Source organism: Leptonotus elevatus, chromosome 4 (assembly GCF_054856555.1).
Source record: "Leptonotus elevatus isolate MCC_2025b chromosome 4, RoL_Lele_1.0, whole genome shotgun sequence".
NCBI classification, from domain to species: Eukaryota; Metazoa; Chordata; class Actinopteri; order Syngnathiformes; family Syngnathidae; genus Leptonotus; species Leptonotus elevatus.
In genome coordinates this window covers 690,687-709,688 of record NC_141242.1, presented here as the reverse complement: position 1 = coordinate 709,688, position 19,002 = coordinate 690,687, and the positions used below count along the sequence as shown (strand labels likewise).

Genomic DNA, 19,002 nt, shown 5'->3' with positions numbered 1-19,002 from the left:
GTTCAGGCGGCGTTTCACCCAATCGCGATGGGAATCGTGTCTGCGCATGCGTCTTGTCGAGGAAGGAAGTGTGGCGTCTTCACCTCACCAGTCATCTGAGAGCTGACTTTCATTCTATGTGCCAACTTGTTTGAACAGTTCAAAACTGCACACAACCAACATGTACAGAACTGTACTTAAGAAAAGTATAACTAAAAGAGTAACACAAACAAAACCTTAGAAATAAGATTTAACGTAATCATTTTCAAAGTCGGTCTGAACTTCTCAATATCTTTTATAAAGCTAAACGAGTGGATGATATTTTGTAAATCTACCTCATCAAAAGTTCAAACCAAGTCAAACTGAAAAATATCTTTTTTTATTCACTTGAAAAACAAACACCTGAATGAATGACACGTAAAAAAACAAACATGACTCATCATACACACTGTACATTGTTCAGATTTCCAGTTGTGAGGCAAAAGTCACTTTTGGCGTCATGATTTGGAACATTTTGGAAGGCGGTCTTCTTGTCCAAAGCAGCCATCAGCACTTTAATGCTGGCCGCTCTGACGCGCCTGAAACGTTCTTTGCTGGCGTTCAAACATTCAACAAATGTTCATCAATTAAAAGCCAGGGGAACTGACGGCCTTTGAACGCTCAACATGATGAACGAGGTCATCAAGCGGGCGCCTTCTCACTTCCACTTGTACAGCTTCAGCATCTTCTCCGTCAACGTGGCCAGGAAGTGTTCGCCGTTGACGGCAAACGGCGAGATGTCCAGCACGGGGAGGTCGGCCGGAAGCTTCTGGAGGAGGGCGCCGCTGGACGCCTCCCACACCTCCGCGGCAACATGAAAAGATTCCAGCAGGTCAGACCTCGGCAACATTTTGCACACTGGGCCTCGCCAGTCGTTTCAAGGGCCACCAATTGGACACACTCTTAGCAAATCAATCAATCAACTTCAATTTGGTTATTTTTGATCATGAATAATATGATTTTATGCGAAGACACTGATTTCTTAGAAAACAGATCAATATTACATGGTAATGCTTGATTTGTCTTTTCAACATTCCTAGTAAATCCCAATGCCCTATCACTTATGAGCTGCTTTGACAGGCTGCTCATGTGCTTGTTGTGAGATATTCTTTCAAGACAGCCACAGGAAGTAGTGGACGCTCAAACAGGAAGTGAAGGTTGAGGACATGCCGTGGTAGCTTGACTTGGCAGTTGTGGGGTTTCCATCCACCCGTTTTGATTCCAATTTTCAAGAAATGCCAAAATAAAACTGAATGGAAACGCTAGAAATTCCAAAAAGGGCCCAACATTAGCAAAAAAGTTAGAAGCGGGCGGATTTTGAAGCGTATCGGAAAAAGGAAAATGCCAATTTTGGCAATGGAAACCGGTTTTGCGAATAAACGCTAACAAGACCGCATATGCGTCGCACGTGCGTTTGCAGTCGCAAAGCAATGTCGGACGATAAAGTGAGGTACGTTTGGAGGGACAACGAAACAGAAATCTTTTGGGAATTATTTAAGGAAGCGAATATTCATGCAATTTTAGATGCAAAACAGCAAAGAAACGCTACGCTTGATCAAGAATTACAAAAGCAAACTCCTACGACGACGTCATCGCACGGTGCAGTCACTTCCTGTCCTTCTCTTTGAAATGACTGGTGGATCACATCTGTACGGCGTATAGCGCCACCTACAGCGGCGGAGGTCCCCTCAATATTCGCTAAAGAAGAACAGATGAAAACGGGCAGAAGTGGCATCATCGTCCGTTCTGCGCATTTTCAGTCAATTTGCTTAAAAAATGGGAAACAATTGGATGGAAAGCCGACGAGTGTCACTCCTGTGGCCAATCACTTCACTTGTTGCACCAATGAAACGTCACCAGCTTTTAACATCGTACTGGTACTGACAACCCCCCCAGAAGAAAAGAGAAATCCCATCAGACTTTTCTGTTGTCAAGTTCAAGAAATTGCCAAAGGCGCAGCATCAAATGTGCTTTTCTGGGGACGTACCATGGCAGACTGCGTGGCCTCGTCTCCGGCGCACACCAGCGCTCCGTCTCCACGCGGGCTGGCAAAGACGGCGTTCTTGGTGAGGAGTTTGCAGCACGCGCCGGCGCTGAAAGTCTGCACGGGCGAGCAGGAGCAGCCGGGCGGCTCGCCGGCGTCCCCCGGCGCCGTGCGTGTCAGCGCCATTAGGACGGCGCGCATGGTCGGGTGGAGGCGACCTGCGCGGCAAAAAATATGCATGACTGACTTTTATATATATTATAATAACAAAAGATTCTCCTGTGTGTATTTTCAGTAAATATATATATATATATATATATATATTGCATGTTTTTGTCTGGGTTTTTTGGTCAAACATTTGCATTTTTGATTGATTTGTATTTTGTGTGTAATATTTTGATAGAATAGTTTTGAATAATTTGTCTAGTTTTTGTATTTACATACTTTGTTCTAATGTGCGTATTTCTCATCCAATATTTGTTATTACTAATATTTGCAATGACATACTGTTTGAAATTAAGATGAATAAAAACATGTATTTATTATTATTATTCTATTACATTTAAATTAAATAATTTCATTTGATAGAATAGTTTTGAATAATTTGTCTTGTTTTTGCAATATTTGTAATTACTGTTTTAAATTAAAATGACGAAAACACAGAATTATTATTGCTATTATTCTATCGCATTTCAATGAAATGAAATCATTAGCCGCTATTCACCGTGTTGTCTGATTATTGACGTGAAAGCAAACAAGAAACGTCTCAGGTCTCTTTGGAATCCCCTCCCACTAAATGTTGGCCACGCCCCCTCTCTGTCTATTTTTAGAACTCGTCTTAAAAAGCAACACTGTTCTTCTTTCTTTCTTTCTCTTTTGACTCCGCATGAGACTTGGCGTCGTATTACTGCTACGTGCTAGCGTGTGCGTAACTCTTCATCATGCCGATTGGACGGAAGAAATGATGGCATTAGACGGCGCCGGCGCCTCACCGGCTCGGTACGTGACCAGGCAATGCCGGCTCTCCGCCTCCACTTGGATGTCGGTGCAGCTTCCCGCCTCCAGCGGCAGGACGTGCGGCTTGTACGTGCTCTCGTCCAGCTGCTCCCAGAAGTAGCCGCCCTCCAGCGTGCCGGCGATCAGCCCGCCGCACGGGAACGGGCTGGATGCCGCGCGAGGGATGTAGCACAGCGACGCCACCGGGGCCCTAAAAAACACAGCTTCAACATTTGGATCCCCCAAAAACAGACCGCTAACAAAACTAACACGACAACAAGAAGTGGACTGGACTTTCTCTTACTTTAGTCTTCACTAGCATTCATTTCATCAATAAAATGAAAAAGTACAAAACACACATTTTTCACCGGACTAAAACCCTCAACTAAAAATAAACAAACTGGGACTAAATCAGTATGCATTTTTCGTCGACTGATGAAGACGAGACAAAAATGTACGTGACTTGATAAAAAGTGGATTAAAATCAACGGACATTTTAGTTCATGAAGAAAAAGGAGACCATTTTCATGGGATTTTGTCAAATCCGGTCTCTGCTGATCTGTCATGTGACACACACATGGCCACACCTCCTTTCCAATCTGCAGCCAGCAAGTGCAACATGGCAAACGCATGGGACAGGCAGGCCAAAGGTTCAAAAATAAATGATGATTATAACGCAAGATTAATCCAACAGTAACGTCAACCCGACCGCTAACTGGTGCTGGCTATTGGACCTGGAGCGCAGCGGCTGCAACTCCTGCACGTGCGCGCTGGTGTCTCGGATGTCGTAGAGCAGAATGGAGCCGTTGTTGAGGCCGGCGTAAACGTAGTTGGGCTTGTCCGCGCACCAGCAGCAGCTCCACACCGGCTTGCCCGCGTTGTACGTCTGCACCACCGCGTTGGCCGGCAGGCTGCAAGAACGCACACCTCAGTAACGGCAAGCGGCGTGCAAAAAAGGCGCATCAACTCAATCTGGAAAGACATTCGCCGTTAAGTAACCGGAAGAAAGAAAGACGTCAAAGGCAGGAAAGGACGTTGCTCTCCGCAAGAGGTCGGCGGACCAAAACTGCCAAAATGAAAATCAAATGAATGACTTCCAAGTGAAAATAATAACCGATATAAAAAAAATCAAATTCCATAATTAAATACAAAAAATATATATATATCCCTAAATAAATGTAAAAATGAATATAAAAAAAACTAGATGCAAAAAATCAAAATAAATACATATATAAATAGCATTACATATCAATCAATCAATAAAAAGTCTCTGCTCTCACATTTATTTATTTCATGCCGCAGACGCTCTGCCAAGTCGAAATGTTATTCAATTGAGGGGGCGGTCCTAAGTGTGCCGTGTGTTTACTTTTATTTATTTAGGGATACATATATATTTCTTTGTTTTGTTTTTATTTCCAATTATATTATTTTTTTGTATTTAATGTTTGAATTACATTTTTTACATCCATATTTATTTTCACTTTAAGTCATTTATTTTAATATTTTTAGTTTTCTAATCTCGCTTTTTCATTTTATTTTTATTTTGTACTTTTATTCATTTATTTAAGGATATATATATATTATATATATTGTTTTCTGTTTCCATTTCTATTCATTTTTTGTATTTAATTTTTGAATTGTATTTTTTAGTTTCATTTTTAGTCATTTATTTATTTTGACATTTTTATATTTATTTTTTGAATCTCGTTTTTTATTTGAGTATTTATTTATTTATTTATTTATTTATTTGGGGATATATATATATATTTTTTTGTAATAAATGTTTTTTTCTTTTCACATCATTTATTGATGCATTTTGAATGTCGTCAGTTCCGGCCCGCCACGCCAGAGGGCGACGAGGCGCACGTCACCTGGTGACTTTGAGGGTGTTGTCCAGAGACGCCGACAGCAGCAGCCCGTCGCTCTGCCGGTTGAAGCACAAGGCTCGAATCTGAGCGCCGTGGATGGGAACGTACTGGCTGGAGCGGAGGTGCGCCAGGCTTACCTTCTTCACGCCCCAACCTGACGCGTTCGCAACAAACACACAAACAGCATTGCGACAACGGCAGATTGCAAGAGGTGAAGTCGAGGGCGGAGGGAGGGGGGAGGGGGGAGGAGGGAAAGAGGATGACAACGGAGGAGGAGCAGGAGAAGATACAAAAAGAGGAGGAAGAGGAAAAGAAAATGGAGAAAGGGGAGGAGACAAAACATGGAGGCGAAGAAGAGCGAGGAGGACGAGCAAATAATAACAATTTACAAAAAAACAGAAAAATCAGACACATGTGATTCATATCTTTGAGCAACAACTGGAAGTTGGAAGAAGAAAGAGCAGAAGGAGAAAAGGGAGGAGGAGGAGGAGTCACGCAGGAAGGAGAATGAAAAGGGAGCTTTGGGCACAACGCGAGGACGGGACGAGCAGCGCTGGCGTCCTCACCGGGCAGGAGCGTTGCCTGCGGCGACGGCTGCGAGGCCAGCAGGCAGCCGAGCGATCGGCAGTGGGCCAGAACTCGGCAGCCCCCGGTGGCGGACACCAGCACCGCGTCGTAGAAGTTGTACGGCGCCGCCGGCTGGGAGCCGGGAAAACACCGCGGCTGGGACGAGGACGAGGACGAGGACGAGGCGGCAAATGAACTCCCGCCGGCTTGAACCACCTGCGCTCGCATTTCCTGCCGGACACAAAGAGACGCGGCGTCAGGCGTCCGCGCGTGACGGCAGCTTTGATTGTGGAAACAGGAAGTAGATACCTGCAGTTCCTGCTGGGCTTGACCGTATTTGTTGGCGATCACCTGAAGTTTGAGTTTGTACTGAGCCGATTCCAGCTCGGCCTTCCTCCTCAGAGACTGCTCCTCCTCCAGCGACCTGCGCGCGCACGCACACGCACACGCAAAAGGCGATCAGGCAGATGTTGAGATATCAGGCAGATGTTGAGATGTGCGCCGCTGTGGTGCGTTCACCTCTTGAGGCGCTCGTGCTCGCTGTTGTCCACGGCTCTCAGCTTGGGGGCGTAGAGCAGCACGATGTCCGAGCGCTTGGCCTTCTTGTTGCACTGAGCGCCAGACGCGAGCGCCGGCGAGGCGGGTTGACACGAGACACACGTTAAGGACATGCCGACGCAAATTGGTTGACCTTCCTATTCTAGAAAATAAAATAACAAAACTTACCAGTGAGCTGCGTCAAACTATTATTTATTTTTTAGCTGTTGCTCCTTAAAAAAAAATTTTTTTTTAAAATAAATTTATAATACATACATACATATATATATATATATAATTATTAGATATATTATATATTAATATAACTATATTTTATATATATATTGCTAATATAATATTTATTATTATGATATTCGAATTTGACAAATAACATTAATATATTATATATACATATTATATATATATATATATATATATATATATATAAATACTATATATTATAATTAATTATTCATATAAATAAACAAAATATAAATACATGTTTTATATATAATATAAATATATTTATAAACTATTCAAAACAACAACAACAAAACTCACCAGTGAGCCGCGTCAAACTTTTTTTTTTTAGCTGTTGCTCTTGTTTTTTTGAAATGTAATACATAAATAAAGTTTTTCAAAACTAGTATAGTTGAAAGGTCAGTATTGTTATGGTAAAGCGGAAAGTTTGTATCAAACTGGTTTGCATAATCAGCGGCCAAGAAGTCGCTTTCAGTTTGCCGACGTCTGCACTTGGGGTTAAACCAGCTCCAGTTTTTTGCAGTCGATGCCAAGGTGATGTTGACTAATTGATGATGTCATTGATGCCCCCCCCCCCCCCCCCGACAACAAATCCGGTAAGACAAGTGCAGAACGGCCAGCGCTAGCAAAATGAAAGCGACGCGGCGGGCAGACGGAACGCAGCGAGCCTGGAAATGCAGACATGACGGCGACGTGACCGACCTGCGGACATTTGGCAGCAGAGCGTTGAGCGGCCAACCACCTCTGGATGCAGGTGAAGCCGAAAAGATGGCCGCAGCGCAAGGCGGCCACGCGATGCTCGCCCGCCGCCGTCCACGCCTCGAAGCAGATGCTGCACGTGTCCGCCTCGCCCGCCTCGCTTGGGGACGTCGGCGCAGCGGGCGGCTGAAAGCGCACATCGGGACGTTTGAGACTTACTTTGTCGATAAATTATATTTTGATCATGTTACCTGCACGCCAGGAGGTCCGTCATCTCCTTCTTCTTCTCTCTGGTCGTCGGCAGCTGAACACAACGAGACCAGTTGAAGGGAAAGAGCGCGCCGGGCGCCATCTTGCCATCAGAAAGCGCCAGTGACTCACCAGGCGGCGCGGCGGCAGCTCGCGCATTCTCGTCTGCGCTATCGAGGAGGCGCAGGGGAGTGGGCGGGGCCTGTCGGATGGCGGCGGGGGCCTGCCGGATGGCGGCGGGCGCCGCCTCAGCCCGCCCTTCCTCGTCAGACTCGCTGGCCTCGGTGCCGCTGGACGGCCGCTCGGCCCCGGCGGCGGCGGGCGCTCGCAGCACAAAGTCGGGGAAGCCTCTGGAGGGCGTCGCCGTCTGGCTGGAGTAATGCACCCGGAAGCCCTGCCTGGAGGCGGAGTCACAACGTACATCTCATTTGGTGGCGTCACCCGTCGGGAAGAACGACAGAGGAGCGAGGAGCGCCGCGTTTGGACCAACGAGACAACGGAGGACTCAGCAGGCGGAAGCATTCTCGTTTCTGGAGTCCGCCATGAAAGCAGACTGCATTTTTTTTGTTTGAATAACATTTGCAAACATCAGCGTTTACATCATCATCAACATTTTGGAGTCATTTCCAACTAACCAGGAAGTGATTCTCGTGCTGTCGCTCACGATCATTTTGTTCAAAAAGAGCAAATCCTTTCTCGCTTCATTTGAGCTCCGCCGCGGTCATGCTGGCGAGCGACCAATCAGCAGCCGGCGTCACGCGGGGGCGGGATTTTACCGAGCATACAGAGACGCTATTGGTGTCCATGAACGAGTGAATGAACGACACGCTACCATTTCCCGTTCGTGGAGATTCACCGATCGTTGGGGGTGAACGAATCTTTTTAAATGAACCGATTCATCATCAATTCGGGGTTTTCGATCAAAGGATAAAAACTACAAATGCTTCGGTCCAATTCGTCGATGAATCCCCCAAAAACACAATCAACTGTCAAAGTAATTATCAGTTGCAGCATCTGTAGTTGTCCCGCCTCCAAGGTTTTTGTTCCGTTATGGTGGCCGACATAACGTGACGAGATCCTCAATTTGGCATCGGAGAACGCCACGAGTCGCAGCCGGCCGACGGTCGGGGAAGGATGGAACTCACCTAACCCGCCTGCGCACGGGCGACGAGCGCGCGGCGGCGCTCCCTCGGCCCGCCCTCCTCTGATTGGGACTGAAGGCCCAGGTGGCCAGAAGTGTGAGCGGGGCCGCCCCCCGCGCCTCCCCCTCCTCCTCATCTTCGTCCACTTCCGTGCTGCTGCCCGAGTCCGAGAGGATGAGTGGGGCGGCGGCGGCGGCGGCGGCGGCGGCGGCGGCGGCGGTGGCGGGGACGGCAGCCGCGCTGTGCTGGGCGGGGTCCACCTCCATGGCGTCCATCTGATGAATACATTGATCATGTCAGCTGAACGCCATTTGCTCAAATACGCAATAACTCCGACATGCTTTTGGTTTTCAGGGCCGGCGCTGATTTTTAACAGTCGAGGAGGCCGACGATTGATATTTGGATGTCCAAAAGTGAAAATGGCGGCACTTTCCGTACAAAACGCTTGAGGAACGTATGCAGAGACGCATCTTAGCGGCACTTGCTCTTCGTACGTTGCACAAAAACAACAACTTTCATTGGCATAACTTGATTGTGACTTTTCCTTCTACTTTCTAACCACACTGCCGCCAAGTGGCCAAATCGTGTACAACAGGAACAAGGCTCCCAATAAAGGAACACACAAACAAGGCCAAGACAGTATCAAATAATTGAAATAAAATGGATTTGGGGACATTTAAAAATCGATTCTGAATGGTACTAAATGAGAATCCCTTTTTTGGCCACACCCCCACGACACAGCACGAGCGACTTTCCTCTTCGGCGCATAGAATTAGATGTAGCAGCTTACACGATGTTGGCTGTTGTGTGACTTTTTTCCTTTCTTGGCCACTTTATGGCACTCTTGGCAATCTGACGAGTGGAATCCCGTTTAGAGCACAGAGTCGCCCACGTCACATGTGCTCGGTGGAGTTGCCCCCCTATGTGGGCGTGGCTGCAACCATTTCGGTTGAGACCTTCTTCCGCATTCTGAGCGAGCGTGTGCGCCAGCGGTAGCCAACCGCTGGGCCGTGGGAACCGCTGATCGATCTATCAGAGCGGTTACGATACCATACGATATACTTTGATTTTCCCCGTGGGGAACTTTTTCCTGGACTCCGTCCAGCTGCAGTTACAGTAAGGAAGAAACAACAGAATAGAAAGAGATAACATTAAAGTTAAATAAGAAGTGCAGCAATAAGAAATCTGGAATGAGTTCTTGTAGCGCTTCAGCCTGGTTCTGGGGGTTCTGAATCTCCTGCCGGAAGGCAGTAGCCGGAACTCATGATGCAGAATGTGAGTCGGGTCAGTAACGATTTCCTGTGCCAGTCCGGTGACGGGCCGCTCATAAAGCATCCGCAGGGAAGGATGATTCCTGACCCCCACGAACTTCACGGCAGTCCGCACCAGACCGGCAATCTGTGACCTTGACTGCACAGTCAGGTTGCCGTACCGGGCCGCAATGCCGTATCTGATGATACTTTCCAATGCGGCCCGGTAGAACAACAGCACGATCCTCTGCTCACTCCAGACCCGAAGTCGGCGTAGGAAATAGAGACGCTGTTGGAGTTTGGACTTTCCAACGTGTACCTGGAAGACGCCTGAGTGTGTTGTCAATGTGGACCCCCAGAGACCTGCGTGAACCCACCTGCGCGCAACGCGGGTAGGACACGATCGGCAAAACTATCATCTGCGGCACAAAACCGCTCGGTGAGGCGACCAATCTGGTGTTCTGCGTCTTTGTTGCCATAAAGCACGTCGTTCATAGGAATGCGAAACGGACAGGCCAAAGTTGCTGCGCAGCTTTTCTTTCTTAAAGTTGTCTCCTGTAAGTTATCTTGTACGCTTCGTCCCCGCTATTCGCAGGCGTTCGGGAAGACGTTACAACGGCGCATTGAAAAAAGGTTCGAATGCATCCACTGGAAAGAGGATCGGACCACGTCAAGTCAAAGGTCATCAAAACCTCCATCAAAGAGCCGCTAAACTTACGTGCTAACGAGTTGCTCTTCACGACACCAGCGCTAAGCCGCTCCAAGACGGGATCTCAACCATCAGCTCGTGTCGTTCAGCTCATGCTTGAGCGGGCGAAGGAACGGCGGGCGGGCCCGCGGGAGTCGCTGATGGTCGGAGCGGACCCTGATCCGAATGGAGCGGACCGGAGGCCGAAGCAAAAAGTGTGAACAGCGGCCAGTCGCTCGCACAAGGAAGTGGGATTCTCGCGGGCTTCGCAATTGCTATGCACTTCCTGTGACGTCAGCAGCGAAGATCGCTTGTTATCGGCGGCAGGTCTCACACGCACGCAAAAGAAAGAGCAAAAAAAAAAAGGGACCGGAAATCATTTGTATTCTTATCAAGCATCATCGTCACATTGCTTGAAATGAAGTCAAATTGTGGGATTTTTATTTTATTTTCTACCAATAAAGTCAAAATATTAACGAGAAAACACGGTGTACAATAATAAAACGGGACTGTTATGGCAACAAAAAATCTGTTTTCGAATAGCTCAAGCAGAACTTTGGCCAACAATTTTCAACCCCAAAAATGCGTCGCTTTCCGAGAACCACCGGCAGGTAAAGTTATTTTACATGGTTGTGATCAAGCTACTATAAAAATATGTCGTTTTATTTTATTTTTGGACAGAAATTGATATGTATCACACATACGCGTTTTTAATTAAACAAACAAACCCCCAAAAGGTTCAACGTGGGCAGCGGTTCATTTTCGTACCACTAGAGGGAGCCCGAGAACCACCGCACTTTTCCATCACTGCATTGTGACGTCATCATCCTGCAAAACCAAAGTGAAGACGTTTCATTTCTCTTTCATATTTGTGTTTTGTTTTTTCTCTTTGGAATGCTCTTACTCATAAGTTGCGGAATTCTTGACAGATTTACAAACCGATTGATTGAAAACAATCCACGTGGATTTTTTTCTCTCTCTCCATGCAGCATCGCTGCGGTATCATATCCATGACGCCAACCAGGAAGGGAAGGTTGTTGTTTTTTGGGGCGACCTCCTTCCCGCCGCCGACCGGCCGCTTCGTGCGTTCGCCTCTTTATTCCATTTTGCGCTGGCACGCGAACTCAGCTCATTTCACGCTTTGAGTTACAAGTGGAAAGACTGACTTGGATTTTCCGACCCGACTTGATTCAAGGCACTTGCGACCGCGTCGGGTGCGCCTCCTCCGCTATTGGCTGTTGGGAAGCGCGAACATCCGCATCCTAAACAGCAACAAAAGGATTCCGATGTGTTTTCAAGAAACCCCAAACTTCTTCCAAAACCTCCGAGCTCGGACGGCGCGGGTCCGCCGCGTGGGAAAAATCCAGTTTGATTTGGTACTCATGAAGTCACTCGCCATGTTTTTTTCCGTAGCTATCACGAGCGGGCGGTATCGGCAGCCTTCGCAAGTGGTCGATAGACCGAACGAAGGATCCTCGGCCGTCCGTTCTGCAAAAAAAAGTCATGAAAACAACGAGACTGGAAAGCAGTCGTGCCTTTTTTTGCTTTTTTATTGCTTCTGATTGCAAACAAGCAAAACTTTCATGCGGCAGAAAAAAGGAAGCGTTTGAGCGTCGCAGCAGAAAAACGGCGAGCGACACGTTTGCTTTCCCGGGCATCAAAAGAAAAAGAGGGAAAAAAGCCCCTTTTCGGCACACATTTGTAAACACCCTGAAGACATTTTGACACTTGAAAGGCGCCGCAGATGAAAGTTAACAATCCGTTTCCAAGTTTTCGTTGCAGGCAACTTTCTTTTCTCTCGTGGAATTCGCAGGCGAGGCAAATATTTGGCCGCCGCCCGCAACGATTTCTTCCAATTGTTGACTGACAAAATCAAAGCACCCAAAAACATTCACGCGGCTTCCTTCCTCGTCGTGCGTTTTGCCAACGTCACCAAATGGAGCATCCATTTTGTAGCTTTTTGGCGGCCATGTTGTTCGTGTGAGCAACAACAATGCTGCAAAACAAAAACAAAAAAAAAAGGTTGCCCTGACAAACAATGAAATGAATGAACACAAAAGAAAAAGAAATGCAGAAAAATAGGAAGGTGAATATTATTATGCAGAAGGCGGAGCCAAAACCTTCAAAGCTTCTCAAACGTTTTTTCAAGCAAATCCTGTCAGCTTGAAAGCAAAATCACATTTTGGGAAGTTTTTGTCAAAGTTTAAAAGTTGCTCCAAAGTCAAACTTGCAGATGAGCTGACAAAACGCAATTGTTGTTTTTCTTGCTTCTGTGACAGGAAATGAAAATCGACGACATGGTCAATGATGCTAACAGGCTAACGATAGCGTTGTCGTTTTTGTTTTTTTAAGAGAGCGTAAAGAAGCGCGGCGCACCTTTTCTGGAAAGGTCAAATATCTTCTCGCTTGTCTGGAAAAGGTGCGCTCCATTTGCTTACCTGAGCATCCAGCCAGGTTGTCAATATGAAACATTTCCATTCCTTAAATCGACGTTGCGGCGATAAAAACGGAGTCGCCGGCTTCCAATTTTGCATCAAAAGGCATCAGATCCTGATTTCAAGGAAATCTTCACAACAGGAAGCAAATTCGGCCAGTGCGGAATGTTCAACGTTTGTCTTATGTTGTAATGCGTTCAAGAAAAATGTCCCAAAATCCAAAGCAAATCGACGCTGATGCCAAGTTTGATTTTTTGACTCTTTTTTTTTTGCTCATCTGTTCCCACAGCGTCAATTACAAATGAGCAAAAATCAATCAATCCCGAATTGCGACTCTGGCACCAGAGAAGTTCTGTACAAATCAGACGGGGAGCCTTGAGTGTCGGCCGGGTTTGATTTAGTATCGGCGGCTTGGCTCAAAAGCGACCCATCGACCACGGGGAATTTGCGTATTCGTTTGTCAGACGCTGAAAATACTGGGTCATGTCCAGATTGTATTGCTCATAGTTCTGGGACATCGTGTCGAACCAATGCTGGAGGTAAAGGTCGTACGGCACCTGAGGGTCCGCCTGCGCGGGCGAGTAGTTGAACATGAGGTTCGACATGTCTGCGGCCGGCGACGTGACGGGCGGCGCAAAAACGGGCACTCGAGGCGCGGGCGGCGCTCCCGCAAGCATCTCGGCCAGCCGCCGCTCGGGATCGGCCCACTTGGCCGCCGCGGCCTGGTAAGCGGGTCTCGGCGGCGCCGCGGGCACCTGGGGCGCGCGCGAGTAGTTGAACATGAGGTTCGACATGTTTGCGGCCGGCGACGTGACGGGCGACGCAAGGAACGCTGGCGCGCGGGCAGCTTGCGCGGGCGGCGCAAAAACGGGCACCCGAGGCGCAGGCGCCGCTTCCGCAAGCATCTCGGCCAGCCGCCGCTCGGGATCGGCCCGCCCGGCCGTCGCGCCCCGCTCGGCGGGCTCCGGCGGCGCCGCGCCCGCCTGGCGCTCGGCCACGATGGCCCTCAGGCCCTCCCGCAACATGTCGCCGTGGCTGATCTGCAGCGCCACGGACAGCGTCTGCATGTCCTCGTTGAGCTTCTGGCTGACGTCTTGGAGTTTGGACTCGGTGGAGCCGGCCTTCAAGAAGGCGGCCATGGCGTTGGCCCGGCGGACCTCGCCGATCAGCGCGGCGGCGTCCGACAGACTCCTGGACAGGTCGGCGAGGGCGTCCCGGACGTCGGGCGAAGCGTTCTCGGGCCGCTGCTTGATTTTGAGGACCATCTTCTCCAAGGTGCGCACGCGCTCGCAGACCGGCTGGCAACGCGCCTTGGCGGACTTGCTGGCCGACTTGACCGTCCTGTACACGTCCCCGCACAGCCCGAGAATCAACTCGGCGCCTTGGAGGACCTCCTGACAAACAAACGCACGCTTCCGTTTGACTTTTGAGGTTGAGGGAGTCGAGGGAGTCCAGAGACGGCGGATGAACTCGCGCAGACACGAAATTGAAAAATGAGGCGGCGTACTCACCGCAATTTGGACCGCGTCACTCATGGCTGCGTTGCAAGCAAGTGGAATGTCAGACATGCGAAACAAAGACAAAACGTTTGTGACGACTGAAAATCCTTCACAAATATTTGGCGGACATTTTGTTCACAAAATTCTGCACTTTTGTTGTTGACTTTTACAGTTGAAGCGAATCCTTCAACATTTTCGCAATTGAGAAAAAAAGCAAAGAATAAGCGTCCATTCGATTGTTTCTGGACAATTAACCTTGGAAAGACAGACGAAGGATTGGTCGCCGGCCAATGGAAGTGACGTCCCAGACGAGCTGAAAACGTCAGGACATGAAAAAGACAAGCTCACCTTCCCCGATCCTGCGCCGAAGACGATGACTCGGCAGCGACTAAACGTGGAGCGCACCCGCACCCGGAGGAACCCGAAGGAACCCGGAGGAACCTGTCGGACCGAGTCCCGCCTCCCGCCTCGGCAAAAGTGCAAGCAAAGAGAAAGCGGTCTGACGAGTACGTCCGTGCCAACGTCTTCGGGACTTGTCACGTGATGCGGGCGGAGGGGCTGGATCGTCGCCATGCGGTTTTCGTCTCGGCTTTGGAAGACCGTCTGGGTCGGCATCCTCGGCCGAGTTCTGGACGACGCGTTGCGTTGGAGGGACCGGACCCTCGAATGGAGAGTCCGAGTTTGGTCTGTATTGCCAGCGTTGCATTGGTTTTCAACCCGCTTTGGACTCCGCCCCCTTTGTCACCGATTCTGCTCGTTCTTCTGGCTTTGGCGGCCGCAGTTTGGCTTCATCAAGTCGCGCTCGCCATCTTTGGCCGGAGCAGCTCGAAGGCGAGTGCGAAGCGGTCGGGACGAGAATCGCCAGCTCCAAATCGGAGACGCTGGTCCTCGCTGGCAAAAGAAGGGCGTGGCCGGCCTGAGGAAGGTCGCGTGCGGCCGCGGCGCTCATCAGGTCTAAGGTCTAAGGTCTAAAGGACAGATCTGGGCTTGAACTCAAATATGATGCTGTCAAAGTCGTGTCTGCTTTCTCCGTCTCCCTTCCATGATTCACAGGACTGGGGGAGTAAGGAAGGGGGGGGCGGCGTATCGGGTCGGAGGCTTGTACTACTTTTCCAATATTGTGCAAGAATGCTGCGAGTCCGCTGTCAGCACACACTGACGGAAATCGCTGATTTGAGTGAGCCACTTCTGATAATAAAACCTTCAAAGGAAAAACTGTTCACGCGATCTCAACTCTGATTCTGAAAACAATTTTACGAACACGCAGAAAACAGATCGTTCTCGAACGGAGCCCACGGTCTGGCGATGGTACGTGTTCCACAGCGGACTCCGTCCGGACCGTGTGCCGCTCCGTCTTTTATTCGTTAGCAAAAAGTTGTGAGCGTGAGAAACCGGGCTGAATTCGTACAACAGTTCAGGACAACAACATATTCTTATATAAGAGGTTGCATGAGGATCCGCTCTTATTTTTGTGGCGATGCTTTCAACGCGACCGGTCCTCTCGCGCTCCACGAGAAAACTCACAACATGGCTGCGAAGCCAGAGCGGGCAAAAGTGCGGAGACGACGATTCCGATCGGCGCTGGCCGGAAACTGACGTCACAAGCGCAAATCCTTTTGACTTTCTTTTGCAAAATGTTTCCGAAGTTGCACTGAAGTATTCACGCTGACCACCTTTGACCCGAGGTCGGCGCCTCCGAGGGGGAGAAGGCGCGTGCTGCTGTTCGGACGGCAGCTGAGACGAGTCAAACGGCAACTTTTTCCAAACGTGAATTTATTCCAAATCGCATTTCTGTTGACTGTTTCCGTTGAAGTCGATGAAAACGAATTCTGCCGTCAGCTGTTCGAGGAGAAAGAAAGTTGGGAAATAAATGAGGCCTTTTTTCAAGGTATTGGTACGTTGGCGTATCAGCCGCCATTTTATGATCATGAATTATAATCATTTGCAAGTCATCCATTTCATGCAATTTGAAGGCAAATATGAGCTATTTTGAGACAGAAAGGTCTTTCTTTAAAACGAAATCTGTTTTATTTGAAACTAAATGTTGCTTTTTAACAATTAAACTACTCAAGAGTTGAAAACTCCAACTGCTATCGAACCCTTGAATGAACGTCAACGAGCGAGTACACAAATTCATTGTTTCTTCTGCCATCTGGTGGAAATCAATTGGCATTGTTCCGCTTGTCTCTGACGTCATCGTCAGCGGCAGAGATGGCTCAACAACAAGACATTGGATGGAAATCATTTTTGGAGCCACAAGAGAAAAATGGACAAACGCAAAAAAAAGACAAAAAAAACAGGCCTGTATTTTGGAGGCGACTGTTGGCGAGCAAACAAAGAGGTCAGCGGGTCAGCGGGTCAGCGGGTCAGGGGTCAGCGGGTCAGCGGGTCAGCAGGCGCGCGGCTCGCCGTCCTGGCGCGGCGCAAAGAGGCTCTTGAGGAAGCGCAGTTGCAGATATCCGGCCAGCACGATGAGAAGGGCCAGGGCGGCCGAGCAGAAGCCCACGCGCCGCCGCTTGGACGCCAGCAGGAAGCGGTCGGCCCCGCGCCGCAGGCGGCCCGCGTTGTAATGGCGGAACATGTGGAAGGCGGCGTTCTCCACGCGCCGGCTCGACGCCTGAAAGCAACACGAGTCAGAGGAAACGCAAGTCAGCGCGCGTCCGTTCACTTGCGTTGGGCCAACGACGTTGCGCTCTATTTGCACGAGTGGCTTGACATGGCGCCAATGACGAGCACGTTTTGTGGCATTTTGCTCCATTTGCTGTATTTTGGAGCGTCGGGAACAGCCGTCGATAGAGAGTTTGCGCAACTCTCTTTCGGCAGGGTAACAAGATGGCGTCATGTGACCAGCGCGATCACAGGAGGCAGGGGCGGGACAGACGGTGGCTCGCCTCGCGGCGTCCCGTCAGCTCGCGTCCCGAGATCCAACGACGAGCTTTTTAACTGCAGCCACTTTAAGATACGGTTTTGGAGCTGGAATTAGCGCGGCACAGGTCACATGACATTCGGACGCCATCTTGTTACCCTGCCGAAAGAGTCCAAAATCCTTTTCTAATGTCCTGTCCTCTTTCTCTCGCCAGTATTTTACAAAGCGAGATGGATGATAAAAAAAAGACGGTCATAAGAAAATCCGTGGTGTCTTTCGGAGGAATATCGTCGCGTCCGTCCTCTTGGAATTGTTTTGTTCCAGACATTAATTGGAAAAAGGTCCGGTCTATTCCAAATATGTATTTGCTTACAAATAAGGGCAAGGAAGTGAGAGTGAGCTTGAAAATTTGACATCAATATGATATTAAAGTTGCTCTTTTTGTGACAGCTCAACGTCACATTCGGACTTCCTGGAAAGGTTCGAGCGGATTTGCGATGCGCGTCGTTTCGAGACTTTTCCTCGAAATGGGAAAATATACTTTCGTTTTTTTGAGGAAGATACAGTAACTTTTTTAAAAATTCATTTCTTAATACTTGGGGCAAAAAAATGTGTTCATAAATGCAAGTATGCAAATCCAAAAGGCAACTTTTACGATTGCCGATCTTAGACTTCGAAACGACTCTCATAAAACTGTCAATACTTGTCAAAAAGGGATTTGGGTGTTTGTGAACCCGTGGCATTATTGCGCTTTTTGTGCTGTGGATTTGTTGTCTTTATGTTGTACACTGAGATATAAAGTATCTCTATCAACGGAGAAGTGCAGACTGCCCCCTACATGTCAAAAGCGGAACTACGCCTGGATTTGGATTGATCTGGAGGAGAACCTTTTCAATGTTGTCATTTTCAGCCCGGCCCAAAAAGTGAAACATTTGTCAGGAGTGCGCGCCGGCGGACCTCGATGACGCTCAGCGTGTCGTTGAGCTTCCTGGCCTTGGGGTCTTGCTGCCCTTTTTGGGGGGCGCGCTCGTAGTAAACGCCGAAGCTGAGGGACACCTGCATGCTGCCCAGGCGGTTGTGGAAGTTGCTGAAGCACATCTGGTAGAAGCCTGATGTGCACACAGACCAAATGAAAGGAAAACACGTCAAAGAGGACTTTCTAGTGGACGCTGGCGCCCCCTTGAGGGAATTGCGAGCGGCTGCCGGGTGCTCGGACCGCTTCGGAGTCCAACTGCGAGCGTCTTCGGGACGCGGTCCGAGTCGAAGTAGCGACGTACCGGTCTGGCGGGCGTCCAGCTCCACTTGGCCGTCGGCGTCGTCCGCGGCGGAGAGCAGGAGGCCGTCGGGAGCGTTGACGGTGACGGACAGGTGGCGGTCGTGGCCCACGCCCGTCACCCACTGCACCTGCAGCACCGCCGCAAAACAACAACATTTCCGTCACCCGCCGCTACTAGTGCCACTTGCAGCCTACTAAGCGCAAGTGGCACTAGTAGCGGAGGGACGTATCTCGCGACGACGTCCGTCCGTCCGTCATCTAACCATGAAGCTGAGGTAGAACTTCTCCCCCTGGTGGGCAAAGTGCCAGAAGCATTCCATGCCGGCGGCGGGCAGAAGCACCGAGAAGTCGTACTGGTCGGCGCCCCAGAACAGCTCCTGATCCGTCATATTGGGGCGGGGGCCGCTCAGGGGCCCCCCGCGGGCCCCCGAGGCCCAAAGCAACACTGGAAGCAGAAAGCAGCCGAGCGCGTTGCGATTCATGTCTGACTGATTGAAGACGCTCGCCCGCCGCCGCCGCCGCCGCGTGGCGAGCCAATCATTAAACCGGCTGGGAAGGCCGAGCAGCCCGGCAGCCGCTCTTGCGCAACGATAACACAAACCACACTTTCACTCACAAGTGTCAAGTAACTGAGTACAAATACTTTGATGGCCAAAATCAATCAAAC

The 19,002-nt window shown here is 49.3% G+C and overlaps 3 protein-coding genes across 5 annotated transcripts; all 3 read right to left on the bottom strand.

The window, feature by feature from the left end:
- Positions 1-342: 342 nt before the first annotated feature.
- rfwd3 (ring finger and WD repeat domain 3) lies at positions 343-10,547 on the bottom strand. Of its 3 annotated transcripts, none has more exons than XM_086074775.1 (13): positions 10,290-10,547; positions 8,325-8,596; positions 7,312-7,577; positions 7,182-7,234; positions 6,934-7,116; positions 5,953-6,128; positions 5,743-5,857; positions 5,433-5,664; positions 4,870-5,020; positions 3,733-3,909; positions 2,995-3,209; positions 2,006-2,220; positions 343-820 (listed from the first exon to the last, which is right to left on the bottom strand). In XM_086074775.1, exons 2-13 carry the CDS (start codon positions 8,594-8,596, stop codon positions 677-679), a joined length of 2,199 nt encoding a protein of 732 aa, XP_085930901.1. In that variant the 5' UTR covers positions 10,290-10,547; the 3' UTR covers positions 343-676. The 3 variants fall into 3 exon arrangements, with proteins under 3 accessions (XP_085930901.1, XP_085930902.1, XP_085930903.1); XM_086074776.1 differs by having other exon boundaries at positions 4,870-4,922; XM_086074777.1 differs by having other exon boundaries at positions 5,953-6,044; positions 10,290-10,546.
- A 1,256-nt stretch (positions 10,548-11,803) lies between these two features.
- Positions 11,804-14,669, bottom strand: LOC147174883 (uncharacterized). The gene is made up of 3 exons (XM_086074016.1): positions 14,542-14,669; positions 14,206-14,231; positions 11,804-14,088 (listed from the first exon to the last, which is right to left on the bottom strand). Exons 2-3 carry the CDS (start codon positions 14,227-14,229, stop codon positions 13,111-13,113), a joined length of 1,002 nt encoding a protein of 333 aa, XP_085930142.1. The 5' UTR covers positions 14,230-14,231; positions 14,542-14,669; the 3' UTR covers positions 11,804-13,110.
- Positions 14,670-16,029: 1,360 nt separating this feature from the next.
- Positions 16,030-18,818, bottom strand: tmed6 (transmembrane p24 trafficking protein 6). Its single transcript, XM_086074146.1, has 4 exons — positions 18,599-18,818; positions 18,337-18,463; positions 18,017-18,168; positions 16,030-16,810 (listed from the first exon to the last, which is right to left on the bottom strand). Exons 1-4 carry the CDS (start codon positions 18,815-18,817, stop codon positions 16,583-16,585), a joined length of 726 nt encoding a protein of 241 aa, XP_085930272.1. The 5' UTR covers position 18,818; the 3' UTR covers positions 16,030-16,582.
- Between the last annotated feature and the right edge of the window lie 184 nt (positions 18,819-19,002).